The following is a 19,742-nucleotide window of genomic DNA, read 5'->3' on the forward strand; positions in this document are numbered from 1 at the left end:
TGCATTATAAAGGATATGTCAGAAAGACTGTACTATCTGTAGGGAAAATAAATAAGTTAAATTATACTTGCCTTTCTCTTAACCATCACTAAAGATGATACAATAGAAACATTTCCTAATATAAAGTCCTTAGAACAGTTCCTGGCACACCATAAGCATTTATTAATTTACTGATATAAGATTTTTGATGAAAAGAAAACATGAAAAAAAAATTTACCTTAGTTACTCATTTCACTTAACTACTTATCAACTCTATTTCCATATTACCTTTATCCCTTTCAGCTTCAATAATTACATTAATTCTAAACTATTAAATTATTTACATTAAAGCAGCAGTTCTCAAAGTGTGGTACAGGGACCATGGGGATTCCTCCAGAGACCCTTTCAGGGGGTTCATGAGATCAAAATCATACACAGGTAAAAGATCAATTCAAAGCGCAAACGGACCAATGAAATTTAATGCAACATTGTGTGAAAAGTATATAGATACAGTTTCAGATTCCACATTGCAACTAACCTTTAAGAAATTACCACTTGTTGGGACTTCCCTGGTGGTCCAGTGGGTAGGACTTAGCGATCCCAAATGCAGGGGGCCCAGGTTCGATACCTGGTCAGGGAACTAGATCCCACATGCATGCCACAACTAAGAGCCCACATGCCGTAACTAAAAAAGGATCGGGCATGCTGCAAGGAAGATCCCATGTGCTACAACTAAGACCTGGTGCAGCCAAAATAAATAAATATTAAGAGAAAAAAAAACCACCTTTATTTTAAAAAAAAAGCTATTACCACTTGTTGAGTTTTGTTGTAGAGTCAAAGAAGAGTATCACAATTATCTGAAAATGTTATTAAAGTACTCCTCCCAACACACTGGTGTGAAGCTGGATTTTCTTCATATACTTCAACCAGAACAACATAAAAAGATTGAATGCTGAAGCTGATAAGAGAATCCAGCTGTCTTCTATTAGGCCAAACACTAAAGAGATTTACAAAAATGTAAAACAGTTGCCATTCTTTCACTAATTTTTTTTGTTTTGGAAAATAGTTTTTCATTTAAAAAGTTATTTATATTAACCTGCAATCAGTTTATTATTCATTTTTCAATGAATAAATATACTTAGATTAATTTCAAATACAATAACTGTGAATAGATATAACCCACATAAAACAAAAACTATTTGGAGTCCTACATAATTTTAAGAACGTAAAGGGATCCTGACCAAAAAGTCTGAGACCACTATATTAAAGTAATACTTAAGGGAATTCCCTGGTAGTCCAGTGGTTAAGACTCCACCCTTTCACTGCCGGGGCCAGGGTTCAATCCCAGGTAGGGCAACTAAGATCCTACAAGCTGTGAGGTGAGGCCAAAAATAAATTAATTAATTAAATAAAAATTAAAATAATACTTAAAACCCCATTTTTAATTTATATTCTGAGTTTCATCTCTCGTGAATCTCACATATGAAGCCATAAATCTTTAAAGTAAGCTGAAGAGCACAGATGACATAAATCTTGATTTCTTCAGGTGTACTAAAATGAAGTTAAGCTTAAGATGTAGCTCCCTCAAAAAAGACAGGATGGTCAAGTAAACAGAATGATGTTATTGTCAAAAGTAACCACAGTAGCTAATATACAGAACTTATGCAGAAATAGAGCCAAAGAACTTTCACTGTGCCAACAAAAAGGGATGCACAGAAAAACATTGAAGGCTGAGCTTCAGAGGGGTTAACAGAGCCCTTAATTGAATTATGTATGGTAACAATTTTACTGGAGTTGGTTTCTACCTACCATCTAAACCTCTGATCACCTTCAGCTGAGGTTATTCAAATTACTCAACATGTAACATCAATCTGCTAACAAAACTCACGAAAAAATATTTAACTATTAAAAAAATCCATTGTGCAATGCTAGTCTCCTTCATTATTAGAATAATTACACTCAGCTTTGTGCTGTGATGAATTACCAAGCTAAAAAGGGCCATCCAGCAAGAGGTTAATGACATTCATTAATTAGGGTCCTTTTTCAGTTCTTCTGGAAGCATAATTTATCGATTTAAAGGCCTAGCACAAAATCTTGTTTGGGTCTGATGTTAAAAAAAACTACTTTTTAACTACAGAATTATAATACTAATCAACGAGAAATGACAGCATATTTTCTTTACCCGGGAATTAGTAAGGTGGGCAGAAGCTCATAACATAGGGGAGGTTTTGTTCTAAGAAGGGTACTTCCAAAGACACACATCTGACCTAAGAGGCATACACTGCATTCTGCCCAAAAGGGGGAAGTGTCTGTTACAGCTTTCTCATTTCTGCACATGCTCTAGGTCTGAATTTGCAGATTCCAAATTAAGCACTTTTTATCCCACTCTCATTTCTAATTCCACGGTGAGATTTTTTAAAGTTTTTCAAATTAAAAAAGTTCCATTGGTTTTGATGCCCTGTGTAAAGCAGAAACTAAGGACTTAATCAGAAGAGGCTGAATATAACATAATTCACGGCATCCAAAATGTTTTAAATTGAAATTGTGTTTTACCCTTTTTTTTTTTTAAATAACGTTTAGGTGAGGAAAAAACAAAGCACACCCACATCCTACTCTTCCACTAAGTAGCATTCTTTTACTGGTTTCTGTTAAGGCTATTTACTGAAACATCGTTTGATAATACTATTCAAATACTGTGTGCTACAAGTACTTCCTGCTGAAAGAATCCCTTTTCAGCTACCGAAGGCTACCCGAAAACAAGATGCACAGTACTTTTAAAACCTCAAGGATTTAACTCCTTCCTCCTCCCCCGCCCCCACTCCTGGAAAATACCGTAAGTGCAGGGTTTTCAAAACAAAACATTTGGGGATGAGGGAGGGGGAGGTTAAGGGTGTGGGAGTGGCAATGTTCTCCAATTTTTGGAGTTGCTATCTCTCCCATTCTGCCCGAGAAAAACAAACCCCCGTTATAAAACAATCTTAAGAATAGTGATCAAAATCGAGGACCCAATTCCCTTCTGCTCGCATCTATCTCTACAAACTTCACTATGCCCCTCAAAACACCCAATTTCTACTCCACAGCAGCCCTGCCTGTGCCCAGACAGTCCTGTCCAACCAGAACCACACTATGACCTTGGACCCGGGCCACCGCTCCCCTCCCAGTCTAAGGACCGTGAGGCCAGGATCCCCACATCCCGCCCCGCAGACTGCAGAGGCCTCAGGGTTCACGCAGGGTCAGCGGGGGGCGACGGGCAGGGGAGCGAGCCGCAGGACCGCAGCTCCGCCAGGGCTGGAACGGCGGGTTCGGAGGAGACGCACAGAAGGAAAAACGCCGGGGGTGGGGACGAGGCCGGGCAACCTGCGGGCCGGCGCCGACACCTCCCCGGCCGCCGCAATGGCTGCACGCCACCTCGGGGGCTCCGGAAGCCCGCGCGGCCGCCTGGGAGCCCCGGCCTGACCCCGTCCTCGGCCACGGCCCCTTACTACTGCTGACCACACAGCGGGCCGCGGCAGGTGATGCGGCGACTGGGCAGCCGAGCCGCGCAGGTTGGTTACCTGCCTCAGGCAACCGCGCCTCCGAGCCGCCCACTCCCTCCCAGGGGCGCCAGGAGCCGGGACCCGAGGAGTAGGAAGGGCGTGCGAGGCAGCACGACACAGAGGGGCGGACAGGAAGGGGGAGAAGCGTCCGGCTCTCCGGAGGGGCTGGCAACAGGGAGGCGAGGACGCTGGCGACGCGACAGCGGGCGGCGAGGCGGTCAGGACGCTACCGTACCTTCCTCGCTCCCGGCCGAGGGTCCGACGAGAGCTAGCAGACCGCCTCACATCCGGGTATCGGGAGACACTCAGCTGCTTCTGCCGCCACCGCCGCCTCTCCCGCGGCGCAGCAACGCCAAACTTCCGGCGACGACGGCTACGCCTCGCCCGTCAGATGGGAGTTACCTGGGACCGTCTTGGGCGCGCTTGCGCAACGCTCCTTTTCGGCCTGAACCGGCTCAGCTGACGTGCGCAGAAGATGAAGATGGCCGCCACGCTCGTTGCGTGTCACGCAGTTTTTCACCCCGGCCCGGACTGCTGGGCGTCGGGGAAAGACGAGCCAGCGTCGGACCGCAGCGCAGGCGCGGTGGGAGGCCTCGCGTGCGCGCACCGCGGGTGGGCGCCTCTCCGGCGAGCGGCAGACGCTTCCCTTTCCCCGCTCGTCTCTTGGAGTAAAGCCACCTACGCCCCCAGCGGTGGTGGTTTGTCTTGAAAATCCGTCGCCACCGGTTCTTCTGTTGGTTGCAGGTACTGCTCTCTGCGACTTCCAGTTCAGATACCTCTAATATTCGACAGGGGCCAATGTAAAGAAAAGGGTAGACGACTGACCCTTCTCTCTCCTTCCCGGCACTGCACTCCAGCGCCTCCCCAAAATGCAGGGCTTCAGCGTCTCCTTGCACACTTTCCTTCCTGGGCATCAGAGCACAAGAGTCGACAAGAAATTGTAGAAAGTTCCACCACGTTTAGTCCTGGCGGGTGTTCAAAGCTTTGACTCTTAGAGACCTCTAAAGATAGAATCCAGGGTTCTCGCACTAGGATTCTTGGTTCTACCCTGCTTTTGAACACGCCCTCTGTGCTACTCTTTCCTTATTTGCAGAACTGTGAGGATGGGTTAAGTGGGTGCTCTTGCCCTTGAGAATCTGAAGAGAGGTTCTCCACTTCCGGCCCTCCTTTTTTGAAGCCAAGTCCAGCCAAAATGTGCTCTAAGTTTGCGAAGCCTGATGTTTTTATGAGAATACGTCTTCCACAAAACTTTATTGAGCTGCCTGTCAGTTTAGTTTGGGGAGGTTCTGTGGTTTAAAAACCAAAATGAGAAGTATTGGTGGGTGAAGCCATTGGTCACATCACCATACCTTGTGTTATGGCAAAAACCTGGCTTCCCCCGCTCCCATCCTCAGTGCCTGATACATTCATTTGTCCCTTGTTCAACACAAGTTTAAACAATTCCAGTTATACGGGGATTTTTTGTTCCAGTAGTAAGTACTAGAGTACTAAACAATCACCATCAACTGTTTGGTTGAATCGGAGGATGTGGGACTGGGGATGTGGAGGGGCGACTGTAAGTTATGCATGGATTTTCCACTGAGCAGAGGCTCTGTGCCCCTAACGCCAGAGTTGTTCAGGGGTCAACAATATACTTTAATGGCATATACTAAACCGCTTAAATTGGGGAAAAACTCAGGAGTAGACTGCCAACCTGATTAAAGCTGGTTATCTACTGTTGATAGAATATCTGACCTATATTTGCCTTCACCTTCAGATTGTCAGACAATTGGTGGGATTTCTCTTTATGTGTAAACCACTTTATCTGTAGTAACTCAAATTCTGGCATACACACATACACAAACCACATTTACAAGTTTTCATTGCCAAAAATGGGCCTCTGCTTTTTTTTTTTTTTTTAAGATGTTTGGGGTATGAGTTTATTAATTAATTTATTTATTTTTGCTGTGCTGGGTCTTCGTTTCTGTGTGAGGACTTTCTCTAGTTGTGGCAAGCAGGGGCCACTCTTCATCGCAGTGCGCGGGCCTCTCACAAGCGGGGGCCACTCTTCATCGCAGTGCGCGGGCCTCTCACTATCGCGGCCTCTCTTTTTGCGGAGCACAGGCTCCAGATGCGCAGGCTCAGTAGTTGTGGCTCACGGGCCTAGTTGCTCTGCGGCATGTGGGATCCTCCCAGACTCGAACTCCCAGACACGGGCTCGAACCCGTGTCTCCTGCATTAGCAGGCAGATTCTCAACCACTGCGCCACCATGGAAGCCCTTTTTTGTTTTTTTTTAATATTTATTTATTTGGCTGCATCTGGTCTTAGTTGCAGCATGCGGGATCTTTTAGCTGCTGCATGAAAGATCTAGTTCCCTGACCAGGGAAGGTACCTGGGTCCCCTGCATTGGGAGCATGGAGTCTTAACCACAGGACCACCAGGGAAGTCCCAGGGTCTCTGCTCCTGAGTGATCTATTCCAGTATACTTGTATTGGCCACAGTCAGGAGCCTTGGAATCCTTACAAATGTCACACCATATGAAATCATATGTATTTATTTTTGATACATAAGGAATTCATATTTGATGTATAATTCCTGTCTGCAATTTGTTCTAGGTTTTCTTTTCTAAAAAATACAATCAGGTTTAAGCATGCTGTGAAAATATAAAATAGTTTGCTTTTACAATACTGTATTATACACTTCAGAGTTGGGTCATTTGATTTGTTGTCTACTAAAAAATAATCATGATCCAGTGAATAAATTATCTTGCTTGACTGAGCTTTCAAAGATCATATAAGCTCACAGCGAATTTATCCTAGTAAAAAGAGAGGCTTCCATTCCTGAGAGCTCCTGAGAAAGTCCCCGGGGCGGGGAGAGCTGTGATTGGTTCATCTTTTGCCATGTGCACATGCTAAAAACAAATGCTGTGGCCTAAATGATGCATCTTGGCGCTGAACATTATGGTTCTGTAAATTTGTGAAGTTCTTTTTCAGAACCCTACACAAGAAGCATAAGCCCCTACTTGTAAATTCTTTTGCCAAACTTAAAATTGTGAATGTAATCTGGCTTTGTTTAAATTGTTTGCTTTCCTTGCTCTAAATTGCAGAATGTACTTTTTTGCGCATGCTTATCATTAAGACATGTACTTCTAAAAACTAATGATGGAATAGTTGTATTGCCCCACACGTTGCATTCTCATTTCCTTGTTCCTTTTCTTTCTTATGACCAATCTAAATGCCTGTAATATATAAAACCTCAGCTAACTCCAAGAAGACAGAGTAGTCTCACTTTCAGACTGACCCTCCTGCTAGCAGCAAATAAAGGCTTTTCCTTTGTTGCTCCATTCTTGCTGACTTTATTTCAGGACTCTTGACAGTTTTATACTATGAGAAAGTAAAAATTCTAAAAAATGTTCAAGCTAGAAAATAAAAACAAAGAAAAATTATCGCAATTTGGTCCACCTTGGATCACCAGGAGATTATTAGGAACTGTTGGGAAGACGGGGATAGATGTTGAGAAGGCAGCACACATATGTCCATTACAGTCTTGCTACTCAAATTGAGATCCATGGACTAGGGGCATCTTCATCAACTGAAGGCTTGTTAGAAGTGCAGAATTTCAGACCCCATACCAACGGAATCAGAATTTTCATTCTAATATTTCCTCTAGTTGAGTCCTATGCACATTAATGTTTGATGAGAATTGCCTCACAACATTCAAGAATTCTGATGACCAGGGATGAAGTCCAAGCTGGAGATACAAATTAAAGCCGTAGTTTTGGAGATCACCTAGGCTAAAGGAGAAAGTATCCATTAGAGAAGCATAACATGATCTCTGGATCTCTGGGCACTGTGGGGAACCCTTTTGAGGTTTGTGACCAGAATTTGAAGTGAAAATAATCAGTTAAATTGTGTGATTTTTCTGGACTTCCCTGGTGGCACAGTGGTTAAGAATCCCCCTGCCAATGCAGGGGACACGGGTTCGAGCCCTGGTCCAGGAAAGAAGATCCCACATGCCGCAGAGCAACTAAGCCCGTGCGCCACAACTACGGAGCCTGCGCTCTAGAGCCCGTGAGCCACAACTACTGAGCCTGCGTGCCACAACTACTGAAGCCCACGCGCCTAGAGCCTGTGCGCCACAAGAGAAGCCACCGCAATGAGAAGCCCGCGCACCACAACGAAGAGGAGCCCCCGCTCGCCACAACTAGAGAAAGCCCGCGCGCAGCAACAAAGACCCAACGCAGCCAAAAATAAATAAAATTAAATTTTTAAAAAGTTGACATTTAAAAAAAATTTTGTGTGATTTTCTTCAGGCACGTTAAGTAATGTTGAGGTTCCTGGTGTTGGAGCAGAGTTAGCATAATCCTCTGGACTTCTCCCAGAACTTCCTTTCATTAAGGAGTAAATTTCGTGCTGCTTAATACACGGAGCCCTGCCATGCCCGCTAATGGGATTTAATCTCCTCAAATTTCCCTCTTACCGGAAGTTTCCTCCTAAAGCAGCCCTAAACCCCCTCAGCAGTTGCAAGGCACACCTCCAGCCGCCAGGGGCCGCAGTGGCGCTCCTCACTGCCGGAAGGGAGAGTAGCTCAAGGGTAGTCTCGGCGTTTCCGCCGTGCGTCCGCAGCGGTACGCGCGCTCTTTACGTCGGAACCCTGGGAGTGTGTGTTTCCGGCCATTCATATTCGTAGCCGGTTGGCGCTCGGTTGTTGGGTTTTGTGCACTATCGGACCGAAAGGGTGACGGCGCCGCTAGGATGAAGCTTGTGAGGTGAGGGGGTGACCAGCCGGGGTGAGGACTGTGAGGGGACGGTCTGGACGGTGTGGGCCGGGAGCGGGAGGCTGGGCTGCCCCAGAGACTGGAGGCGCGAAAGCCGCGTGTGCGCGCGGCCTGCTAACGGCCTCCAGCGCCCGCCGCTCCCGTCCCATCTTGGCCGCGCCGCCGTGGCCGCTCGGGCCCGGGCTTCAGACTGGGTCGCGCGGGGATCCCCCGTATCTTCCAAGAAGTGGAGGTAAAGGCCGGGCCATGTTTTCCCACCCAGAGTCTTCGAGGCCATAGAGGTGCAGCGCCAGGCTTACAAGCTCTTACTCCCGGTGACTTACCGACTTTCATTTTGAGTAGAACTTGTGCTCTAGTCTAGGTTGCGTTTCTGGCTCGTCTCAGCCCTCAGGAGCCGGCAAATATAACTAGGTCCACGCTCCCTGAGAATGTGGGAGACATAAAAATACTACGGCATAAGTAGTTTAAGTTAATGCGTTTTCCGCGATGAAACTACCATCGCACTTAAAAGAGTACTTAGAAGCTGCAGGAGTTTATCTGGAAATAATGAAACCCAATTCCGAAATGTTTCAAATCAGGGATGGACTTTTGACTCCGTAAGTTGTTTTTTTTAGTGTTTTCCCCCCTTGTTGTTACTTACTAGACTTAACGTTATTCAACCGACATTTCCCCGTAAAATAGGACTTTGCTTTAGGAAAAGTCTCCCAACGTGGGACAGAATCTCTTTTCTGTATTTTTTGACTGATTACACAGATAATCGAGATTTCTTCTGGTTCATTTCTGTGTTTAAATTTGGCCTGTTAGCTGAACCTACTGAAGACTTGTTTACTGATTGGAGTAATTCATTCTAAACTACTTGCAAATAGATTGGGTTTTGGTGTTTTTCCTTGAGGATGAGAGCTTGCAACATAGAAGCAGAGGTTTCTAATAACCCAGCCGGCAGTTACAAACTAGCTTAGCTAGTTTCTGGTCTGTTCAGTCAAGGATTGTCAGTGTTATTGGGCACCTGTTACACTGTGCTCTCATAATGTGTTCTTTTTTTTTTTTTTTTTTTTCCTCAAGACAGAGTCCCTGCCTTGTTGGAGCTTTATGTTTTGTGGTGAAGGTAGACAAGTAGATAGTTTCTAGTATGTTTAAATAACATATAAAATCCTTATTGTTATATTCAGGGTGGCGTTTGTAGAGAGGGCATTTAAGGTTAATTTTTTGTCCATTTCTTTCTTACAGTTTTATTGAGATGTAATTGGCGTACGACACTGTATAACTTGAAGGTCTACAGCATAATTATTTGATTTACATCCATCACGAAGTGATTAACACAATAAGTTTAGTGAACATCCATCATCTCATATAGGTACAAAATTGAAGAAATAGACAAAAAAATTTTTCTTGTGATGTGGACTCAAGATTTACTCTCTTAACTTTCATATATAACATGCAGCAGTGTTAATTATATTTATCATGTTGTACATTACATCCCTAATACTTATTTATCTTATAACTGGAAGACTTCGTCCTTTTTTTTGTGGTACGCGGGCCTCTCACTGTTGTGGCCTCTCCCGTTGTGGAGCACAGGCTCAGGACGCGCAGGCTCAGCGGCCATGGCTCATGGGCCCAGCCGCTCTGCGGCATGTGGGATCTTCCCGGAGCGGGGCACGAACCCGTGTCCCCTGCATCGGCAGGTGGACTCTCAACCACTGCGCCACCAGGGAAGCCCCCATTTTTATTTGAAGTATAACTTTGGGGGGAAACATCTCAGAATTTACAGTTTATTTTTTCAATTTCTCAATACCTGCCGGTCTGCATCTGTAGTTAAGTTTTATGTCATACTCTTTGGAATCAGTTTGTCTCATTTAAAGATAGTCCGTGTTGTGACGGAATTTTCCTATAAATTTTAATGGCTGTACTGAATCCTATTCTGTGTCTTACACTATAGAAACAAAATTTCTAATAACTGGAGAATGTATTTTACGCCAGGTAAAATGCGTTGTCTGCCTAATTAGTTTGCGGTTTTGGTTGACTTTGTTATTTCTTTATCTCAGTTGGTGACACTGGTATACTGTCTCCCTAACCAAAAACCTGGGAGTCGTCTTTGACTCCTTCCTCTTGATAATCCTGATAATCTGATAAGTTGACAGGTTTTGGCAAATTTACCTACCTAATATAAGTATCTTTCACTAACCCATTCTCTTTGATTTTTGAATTTAATAGTGTGAGTTTGGATACCATTTCAGTGCTATACTGAAGGATACCATTTTATCTGAATATTTGAGTATTATCTGAATATCTTAAGTTACAGTAAGCAGAAAGAATTCAGATAGTGAAGGATTCATCAGAAAATAATTTGAATTTGCTTGGTTCCTGGGCTCGGATAACTGTTTTATTTCTCCTGCCCTCAATACACCTTCCTTGCCACTCCAGTCGACACCACTAAGCTGTTGAGGCTCCCTTTTCTTCCCACCTGTGTTCTTTAATCTCACTTAAAGTAAATATCTCATACAGTGAAATTCAGTGTGCATTTCCCAATTTTGAAAAATGTATACACCTGTGAAACCCAAACTGCTGCCTGGATAGTGAACTTCTGGACTCTGTTCTGTTTCATTGATGTATTTGTAGTTCCTATGTCTTGATTACTTTAATCTATCTATTGCTCTAGCCACCTAATTTGTCTTCCGATGTGGCACTCCACTCCACTGATGAAAACCCTTCAGTAGTTCTCCTAGGGGAATTCTTTAACAGAGCTTGGGCATTCCATGAGAGGAACCTCTTCCCTACTCATTTTCTTGGACTTAGTATTCCATCAGTAATACCTATAATTTCTGTGTACCTTGTGCTGTTTCTTACTATATCTTTGCTCTTGTCTCTCTTTGCTGCATATTTCCAACTTTTCAGACTTCTCACTAGAAGTCCACTAAGATCTGACTCCTTCCTACCCATGCTACATTATATTCATGGTAAAAAATCTGTGCATATCTCCATTGTGATTTAAATTTACGTAATTACTTAAAAAAAATCTTTCATGTGTCCTTCCTTCTAGAGTTTGAGCTCCTTGGGGGCCTAGTCTTACTCATTTTTAATCCTCATTACCAAGCACAGGGACTACCAGATAATATATAATGATAAATACTATTTATCAAAGAAATATCCTTGGACTTGATAAAATGTATTTTGAATGTTTCAGAGGTTTTCTTACTTTCTGGTTTTCCTCTTATTTCCGTATGGTAGACTGCTTGATTAATAAAATATTTTATTTTTACTTGAATCCTGCCTGTTTCAAAAAATGATTTGAAAGAAGTTTTATAAAAGTAGAAGTTATTACTGGATGGGACAATTAAAGTAAAAACAAATTTTAAACTGATAATGGGAAGAAACCATTAGGTGAAGATTCTAGGCTAATATAGTTATATTAAATTTGAGCTAAGTTAAAGAATTCTTATCTGGTGAAATAAAGCATTACCAATTCATTAAGAGAGACTTTTTTTCTTGACAACAAATATGGAAAGGGAAGGGATTCAACACACAGTTTTTTCTTTATATGAGAACAAGTTTGGGACTTGCTTTATGCAAGACCAAGTAATTTCCCCTTTTTTGATGGCTGTCTATACCACTTAAAAAGTTGTATTTTGGGGGCTTCCCTGGTGGCACAGTGGTTGAGAGTCCGCCTGCCGATGCAGGGGACGCGGGTTCGTGTCCCGGTAGGGGAGGATCCCACATGCTGCGGAGTGGCTGGGCCCGTGGGCCATGGCCGCTGGGCCTGCGCGTCCAGAGCTTGTGCTCCGCAACGGGAGAGGCCACAGCAGTGAGAGGCCCGTGTACCGCAAAAAAAAAAAAAAAAAAAAAAGTTGTATTTTGGGGCTTCCCTGGTGGCGCAGTGGTTGAGAGTCCGCCTGCCAATGCAGGGGACACGGGTTCGTGCCCCGGTCCGGGAAGATCCCACATGCCGCGGAGCGGCTGGGCCCGTGAGCCATGGCCGCTGAGCCTGCGCGTCCGGAGCCTGTGCTCCGCAACGGGAGAGGCCACAACAGTGAGAGGCCTGTGTACCGCAAAAAAAAAAAAAGTTGGAGAACAGAAGAATAGATGAAGTGGAGAATGGATGACTATTCAGTAAACGTTATTGAGGCACCTGGCTATCCAACTTGCGAAAATCATAAAGGCAGCTTCCTACCTCGAATTGCACAGAAGAGATGAATTATAGGTGGATTAAAACTCTAAATATAACAGTAGAAGAAAATAAGAGACTTTTTATAATCTTGAGATGGGAATCATCTTTCTAAACAAATTACATACCCAAGAAGGATTCATAAATTTAACAACATAAAAATGAAAAAAAAATTGTGTGGCTAAAGAAAACCATGAACTTGAATTGCTGTGGCAAACTGATAGAAAATAAAAGAAGAATTCGACCTAATTGGAGTTGTGAGTAACGTGAATAGGAAATTAACAGAAGAAATACAGATTTCCTATATTCATGAAGAATTATTCAACAAGTGATAGAGGAAAGCAAATTGCCTTTTTTCCCCTATCAAATTGACCAAAAAATTGGTGACAATTAGTGTCGGTGAGGATTTGCATAAATGAGTTTGGTGGGGATTTGCATAAATGTTTCTAAATGCTAAATGAGAACTAAAAGTTACAGAAGCCATTAAAGTATGGCCCAGTTTCTGTAAAAGTAAATTTTATGTAAATGCTTATGTTTGCAAATAAAATGGTCTAGAATATCCCCACATGCCTGGAGGAGGGTTAGAAAAGGAGAATTTTACCTTATTTATACACATACAATAAGAGTATAATCTTTTAATACCAATTATAATATATCATTTTTTTCAGTTTTATTGAGATATAATTGACATACAACACTGTAAGTTTAAGGTGTACAGGATAATGACTTGACTTACATAAGCTGTGAAATGATTACCACAGTAAGTTTGTTAACATCCATCATCTCATATGTATACAAAAGAAAAGAAAAAAATGGCTTTTTTCTCATGAGAACTTTCAGGATCTAGTCTCTTAGCAGTTTTCAAATATACCATACAGCAGTATTAACTACAGCCATCATGTTGTACATACATCTCCAGTACTTACTATCTTATCATTGGAAGCTTGTGTTTTTTGAGCACTTTTATCCATGTAATTTCTTGATTTCAGTTTTGTGGCTTATAGTGACTTCAGGATCTATATGCATGGATCAGAGGTTAAGCTGTATAATGGCTTAGAGAATCAGAAATGTCCAAGTGACAATTTCTGTTACTGTGCTCTTTCATAAACGTTAAGGGTATATCATTCAGGGAAAGCTGAAATTGTTAGGCAAGCTATTAACAGGAATTGGTGCAGATAGCGTCCATAGTAGGTTTTTGGCATCTAGAAATTTCACCCTTTGGCTTAATAATAAACATGTTTTTGAAGTGTTAAAAGTGAAAATTTATCATTTTATTCCTATTGTCTTTATAGATTTTTGATGAAATTGAGTCACGAAACTGTAACCATTGAATTAAAGAATGGAACACAAGTCCATGGAACAATCACAGGTATGGAGGTTGGACTGCGTATATAACACTTTTTATTTCCTGTCTCTTTCACCTACAGGCCAGAATTCTTTGGTTAATGAATGTTTTATATTGTACAAATCTCATTCCTTTTGTCTGGATTATTTCATTGACCTTATTATTTAAGCCTCACCTTAAGTTCTTATGCTAAGACCAGACTGGATTCCCCAGGTTATCCTATGTGTGACCACTGTTTTCCTGCTTTATGCCTTTTCTACTTTTGCCTGTACATGTCCCCTGGAATGTTGCATCTTAAAACACATATTACTTGTATCAGAATTTTGTGTCCCCTGTTAGATTGTAAAGTCCTTGAAGATAGAGGATGGGGTTTCCATGTCTGATTATCCTGGGTAAAAAATATGTGGGAAATGGGAAGGGGGTGATGAGGAACCATAATTTTATCTAAGCATAACATATTAGAGTATTATATTTGTCTTTTTTCTTAGGTGTCTAACTCTTTGATGATATTGTATGTATGATATGTAGTTATATATTTAAAGCCACTGTGATTCTTCACTAATAGTAGCTGCTACCCCAAAAAAGGGCAAATTTTTAAAAGAATTGATGAAAGAAAATGCTATCTTAGCATATGGTACCATTTCTACTCTCTGAAATATTTAAATTGTAAATTTATAAATAATTTTTTAACATGTAGATCCAGCATCTGAGTAAACAAGAGAAATATATAGTATTAAACTGATAATATTTGTGAGTCCACCAAAACTTTGCAACACCAATTGCTATGAAAGGAAATCTGTATAGTTTAAGGTTTTGATACAGTCTGATCATATCTGAGGAAATGTAATTTCAGTCCTGTTAAAATTCTGTGATTTTAAACAGTGATTTAGTCTACTCTTTTCTGAGCTCTGTGTTGCATGTTGTAGAGGAAGCAGAGGGTTCTTCCTGCTTTTTTTTTTTTTTTTTTTTTTTTTTTTTTTTTTTTTGCGGTACGCGGGCCTCTCACTGTTGCGGCCTCTCCCGTCGTGGAGCACAGGCTCCGGACGTGCAGGCTCGGCGGCCATGGCTCACAGGCCCAGCCACTCCACAGCACGTGGGATCTTCCCAGACCGGGGCACGAACCTGTGTCCCCTGCATCAGCAGGCGGACTCTCAACCACTGCGCCACCAGGGAAGCCCTCTTCCTGCTTTTTAGGAATTCAAAATCTAGTGATGTGGAAGACGCTCACAAAAGTAATGTAATGTAAGGTTTGCCTCACATACAGTAGGCACTTAGTAAATGATGTCCCAGGAGGAAAATTTAGTAAATTGGGGGAGCAAAACCTAGTAAAAATCCAATTCCCTTCCCCAGTGACAACCACTGTTTCAAGTTTCTTATATCCTGAATATATATTTTAGTCCTCACAATAGGGGTAATCATACTATCTACCATAAGGACATTGAGGATTAAACTAAAATGCCTTAGCATGCAGTTCCTGGAACAGAGAAAGAGATCATAAATCTTTTGGGTTTTTTTTCCCCTCTCTCTCGTTGTATCAAGTTCCCCAACAAGATGGAATGTATCAAAAGTCTTTTAAGTTTGGGAAAGAAGATTAGTAAACAACAAGCTAAGGAAAAATCTAGTGAAGGAAAGATTTCTGATTTATACAGACATCATTACCAGTTGTAGAACAGATAATGCTCTTCTGTAACATGGTACTAACAGTGGCTTGATAGATTAATTGGTTGCCTTCCTTATTATGCTAATAACTGCCCTCTTTTTTCCCTCCAGGTGTAGATGTCAGCATGAATACACATCTTAAAGCTGTGAAAATGACCCTGAAGAACAGAGAACCTGTACAGCTGGAAACGCTGAGTATTCGAGGAAATAACATTCGATATTTTATTCTGCCAGACAGCTTACCTCTGGATACACTTCTCGTGGATGTCGAACCAAAGGTGAAGTCTAAGAAAAGGGAAGCTGGTAAGTTTGAAGGATTATAAACATTTTTGTGTCTGGCGTATTTATGCCCTAATCCGCTATTCAAAATATGTTTATATTTGCGAACAACACGGGTTGGTTGGTTTGTTTTAATTGCCTCTACTTGCCATGAGTACATATAGTGTTTCTTACGGTTCCTGGTATTGCTATTCAAAAGACTGATGTTGTTCTTACTTCCTGTCCCTTTGTGCATGGCCTGGTCCCCTAATCCCTGCACACTTTGGAAGATATGGAGATTGAATCTTATTTTTTTTAATACATTTATTTATTTATATTTATTTATTTTTGGCTGCACTGGGTCTTTGTTGCTGCGTGCGGGCTTTCTCTAGTGCTGCGAGCGGGAGCTACTCTTCATTGTGGTATGCGGGCTTCTCATTGCGGCGTTTTCTCTTGTTGTGGAGCACAGCCTCTAGGCATGCAGGCTTCAGTAGTTGTAGCATGCGGGCTCAGTAGTTGTGGCTCGCGGGCTCTAGAGCACAGGCTTAGTAGTTGTGGCGCACAGGCTTAGTTGCTCCGAGGCCTGTGGGATCTTCCCGGACCAGGGCTCGAACCCGTGTCCCCTGCATTGGCAGGCGGGTTCTTAACCACTGCGCCACTAGGGAAGCCCAGAGATTGACTCATTATTCCTGCTCTTCTGAAATTTCTTAATGACTTAGCATTTTGTCCACTGTTCTGGGTACTTGGTGGACCCTTTCAGTAGATATTCTTGCCATTTAGAGCTAAGAAATTTACTTGTGTAACGTTAATAAATTTCTTCTGTTTTGCTTGTTCTGTTCTTTCTTCCTGGAATTCTTAATAATTGGGTCTTCTGACTGATTCCTTCTGAGTCTTTTCTCTTATTTTTCCTCTCTCTTTGTTTTTTTTTGTGTGTGTGTGTGGTATGCGGGCCTCTCACTGTTGTGGCCTCTCCCGTTGCAGAGCACAGGCTCCAGACACGCAGGCTCAGCGGCCATGGCTCACGGGCCCAGCCGCTCCGCGGTATGTGGGATCCTCCCGGACCAGGGCACGAACCCACGTCCCCTGCATCGGCAGGCGGACTCTCAACCACTGCGCCACCAGTGAAGCCCTCTCTTTGTCTTTTATTCTGTAATTGGTGTTGTTTTCTCCGGTTTCTCTTTTTATTTGATCTCTTAGTTTGGTCTTTATGTTGAAGGTTTTACTATATAGTATCTTGCATTTTGGCCATCTGTTGTTTAAGAAGGACTCTGAAAAGAGAACTTCTGGGAATGGAGGCTGGACTCCTTAGAGGGTGGGTTCAAAGTAAGTTGGCTTCTCCGCTGAGGAGACCTAAAATTTCAGCATCTGGAAGTCTTTTCTGGAGCTGGTTTTCTCAGAAAAAGATTCTAGTCACCTACTGTGGGAGACACATGTCTGGCAGCCAGCATTATAGGAGAAGGGCAGGAGAAAGGGGCTGATATTAAACACAATGATTTTGAGACTTTTCCTTCCGCTCACACTAAGAAATATATTGTACTTTGCATCATGACCTATTCATACATATAAATGAAACAAAAGCTTCAGGAAGAATTATTTAGTCTTAATACATGCAGATGCCCTTAAGCTTCCTATCCTGTTCTCTTTCAGTTAAAAAGAAAAAAAATCAGGTTGTAACACATAGCTTGAAAAACACTGACTTGATCCCCCTGTTCCTTCCCTCCAGCTCTGTGACTTTTGCTGCCATCCACTTTGCAAGTGTTTTCAAATCCGAAGCCTTTCTGCCTCAAGCTCTTTGGGTTAATTTTATCTTTTCTCTCCTACGTACCTGTCAGGGAAATAATCATTAGCTTTGCAAGGTGGGGAAGAGGACTAGGCAATCTACTGCTCTGCATAAGGATTATCAACTTCCCCCCCCCACTGTTTTCAGCCCCCTGCCTCATCATCTCACCCCTGGCTTCCAAGGTCCTAGGTCTTTTAGAAGTTATTCTTCCTTTACTAAACATTTGTAGTTTTAAGTCTATTTTCTTACTTAAAAAATTGTTGAAATCTTTCAACCACTGTGTTTTTTTCTGCATTTGTTTTTTCCCCCTTATGGATATTTGCCATTTTTATTCCTTTTCTATCATGAATAGTACTTCAGAGGGAATTGGAGGTAAGTGTGGTTAATCTGCCTTGTTTTAAGAGAAGTGCTAGACTTACTCTGTTGCTTTGAATGGTAAGACTAGGAACAATTGGTAGAAATGTCAAGATTTTTTAAATATTCATAGATGTCTGAAAATGAAAAGTTCAGAGCTAGGATGACCAGGTAACAAGGATATTGCTACTGGATTAAAGTACTAGGTTATGATTGGATCAGATGACTTAAGATTCTGAAAAGTCATGAAGTTGTTACTTGATGTAATATATTTTAAGTTTTCTTGGCATGAATTAACTAACTTGGATTCTATACAGTAACAGAAACATCTGGTGCATAGTGTTTGTGTTCTGTTCCATTAGTATTATATCTTTTTCCTCTTGTGTGAGGTTCAAATCATTTGTATTTTATTTTGTGGTGAATTTGAGGCACAATACAAAGAAAAATATTTTAAAACTTGATGAATTTCTCAGTAAATAAAGTCAAATGAAACAAATATTAAGGTATTAGTAGGCCATCAGTTCTTGGTTCTGTATGGTAAACTGTTGGGAAAGCATGACTGAGGTTACATTTGAGAGAAGCTGAATTAAACTTTTCTTTACTGTAGGTGCTGTTTGTGGTGGCCAGGTAACCTCAGCACAGAAGAGAATTTCCTTTACTTTGTTTTTCTCTTCCCTCAGTTGCAGGAAGAGGCCGAGGCCGAGGAAGAGGAAGAGGACGTGGCCGAGGCAGAGGAAGAGGGGGTCCTAGGCGATAATATCTCTCAAGACAACTATTTCAAAGTAGTAGGTATTATGGGATATTTTTTGTACAGGTTTTGTTTGTTTATGGCAGGCGAGGAAGAGGAAGAGGACATGGCCAGGGCAGAGGAAGAGGGGGTCCTAAGCGATAATGTCTCTCAAGATTACTGTTTCAAAGTGATAGGTACTATGGGATATTTTTTGTACAGGTTTTGTTTGTTTATAACAGACAAAGAAGAAGACGGCAGAGGAAGTCTACGTGGCTAAGTTAGAAGATGGTGGAGTCCTAAGCAAATTGTGTCTCTCAAGATTATGATTTCAAAGTGATCGATGCCCCGGCTGCTTTTTGTACAGGCTTTGTTTGTTTGTGGCAGTTTTTAATAAACATAAATGTAGGACAGAGTTGTCTATTGACTATATCATATTAAGTTTTAATAGTTCATATATATATTCATGATACAAACACAATAAGAGCTAAGCATTACTACTAGGCAGTCCCAGAATAATTCCAATCTTAGATCAGGCATTGAATTTTTTGAACTAAAATATTTCTTTTATGAATATATGTAGAATATACAACTTTTTATTTCACATGCACTGACTATGCGTTTCTTTTTTTAACATCTTTATTGGAGTATAATTGCTTTACAATGGTGTGTTAGTTTCTGCTTTTTTTTTTTTTTTTTTTTTTGAGGTACGTGGGCCTCTCACTGTTGTGGCCTCTCCCGTTGCGGAGCACAGGCTCCAGACACGCAGGCTTAGCGGCCATGGCTCACGGGCCCAGCCGCTCCGCGGCATGTGGGATCCTCCCGGACCGGGGCACGAACCCGTTTCCCCTGCATCGGCAGGCGGACTCCCAACCACTACGCCACCAGGGAAGCCCTAGTTTCTGCTTTATAACAGTGAATCAGTTATACATATACATATGTTCCCATATCTCTTTCCTCTTGGGTCTCCCTCCCTCCCACCCTGACTATGCGTTTTATTGTTTTACCTTGACTCCATTCTGTGGAACCTTCCTACAAGTGAACTAAGTTCTTTTTGGTATTTCAGAAACTAAAGTCTTAGGGAATTAGGTCTAAAATTGATTCTCCTTTCCTGAGTTTTATTCCATGGAGACTTAGGTTCTTAGTAAAAGGTGATGATCATCTTCTAAATTAAGGAGTCATTGCTTT

At 42.1% G+C, this 19,742-nt stretch overlaps 3 protein-coding genes across 8 annotated transcripts in view; 2 read left to right on the forward strand and 1 right to left on the reverse strand.

The window, feature by feature from the left end:
• ESCO1 (establishment of sister chromatid cohesion N-acetyltransferase 1) overlaps positions 1–4,547 on the reverse strand; it is a 67,145-nt gene extending 62,598 nt beyond the window's left edge. Inside the window, exon 1 of one of the 2 annotated variants that reach the window (XR_009534517.1) lies at positions 3,751–4,547. The gene's annotated coding sequence lies outside the window, so the exon portion shown is untranslated. The remainder of the gene's footprint in view (positions 1–3,750) is intronic. The other variant, XM_060118823.1, reaches the window with a different exon arrangement.
• Positions 3,368–7,735, forward strand: LOC132502733 (uncharacterized). Its single transcript, XM_060118826.1, has 2 exons — positions 3,368–4,259; positions 7,466–7,735. The coding sequence occupies exon 1, from the start codon at positions 3,495–3,497 to the stop codon at positions 4,185–4,187; it is 693 nt and encodes a 230-aa protein (XP_059974809.1). The 5' UTR covers positions 3,368–3,494; the 3' UTR covers positions 4,188–4,259; positions 7,466–7,735.
• A 392-nt stretch (positions 7,736–8,127) lies between these two features.
• Positions 8,128–18,965, forward strand: SNRPD1 (small nuclear ribonucleoprotein D1 polypeptide). 5 transcript variants are annotated; one of them, XM_060118831.1, is made up of 5 exons: positions 8,128–8,263; positions 13,724–13,800; positions 15,670–15,738; positions 18,508–18,612; positions 18,797–18,965. In XM_060118831.1, exons 1-4 carry the CDS (start codon positions 8,250–8,252, stop codon positions 18,582–18,584), a joined length of 237 nt encoding a protein of 78 aa, XP_059974814.1. In that variant the 5' UTR covers positions 8,128–8,249; the 3' UTR covers positions 18,585–18,612; positions 18,797–18,965. The 5 variants fall into 5 exon arrangements, with proteins under 5 accessions (XP_059974814.1, XP_059974813.1, XP_059974811.1 ...); XM_060118830.1 differs by having other exon boundaries at positions 8,129–8,263; positions 15,547–15,738; positions 18,508–18,616; positions 18,777–18,965; XM_060118828.1 differs by having other exon boundaries at positions 8,129–8,263; positions 15,547–15,738; positions 18,508–18,616.
• Positions 18,966–19,742: the final 777 nt, after the last annotated feature.

Source organism: Mesoplodon densirostris, chromosome 15 (genome assembly GCF_025265405.1).
Source record: "Mesoplodon densirostris isolate mMesDen1 chromosome 15, mMesDen1 primary haplotype, whole genome shotgun sequence".
NCBI classification, from domain to species: Eukaryota; Metazoa; Chordata; class Mammalia; order Artiodactyla; family Ziphiidae; genus Mesoplodon; species Mesoplodon densirostris.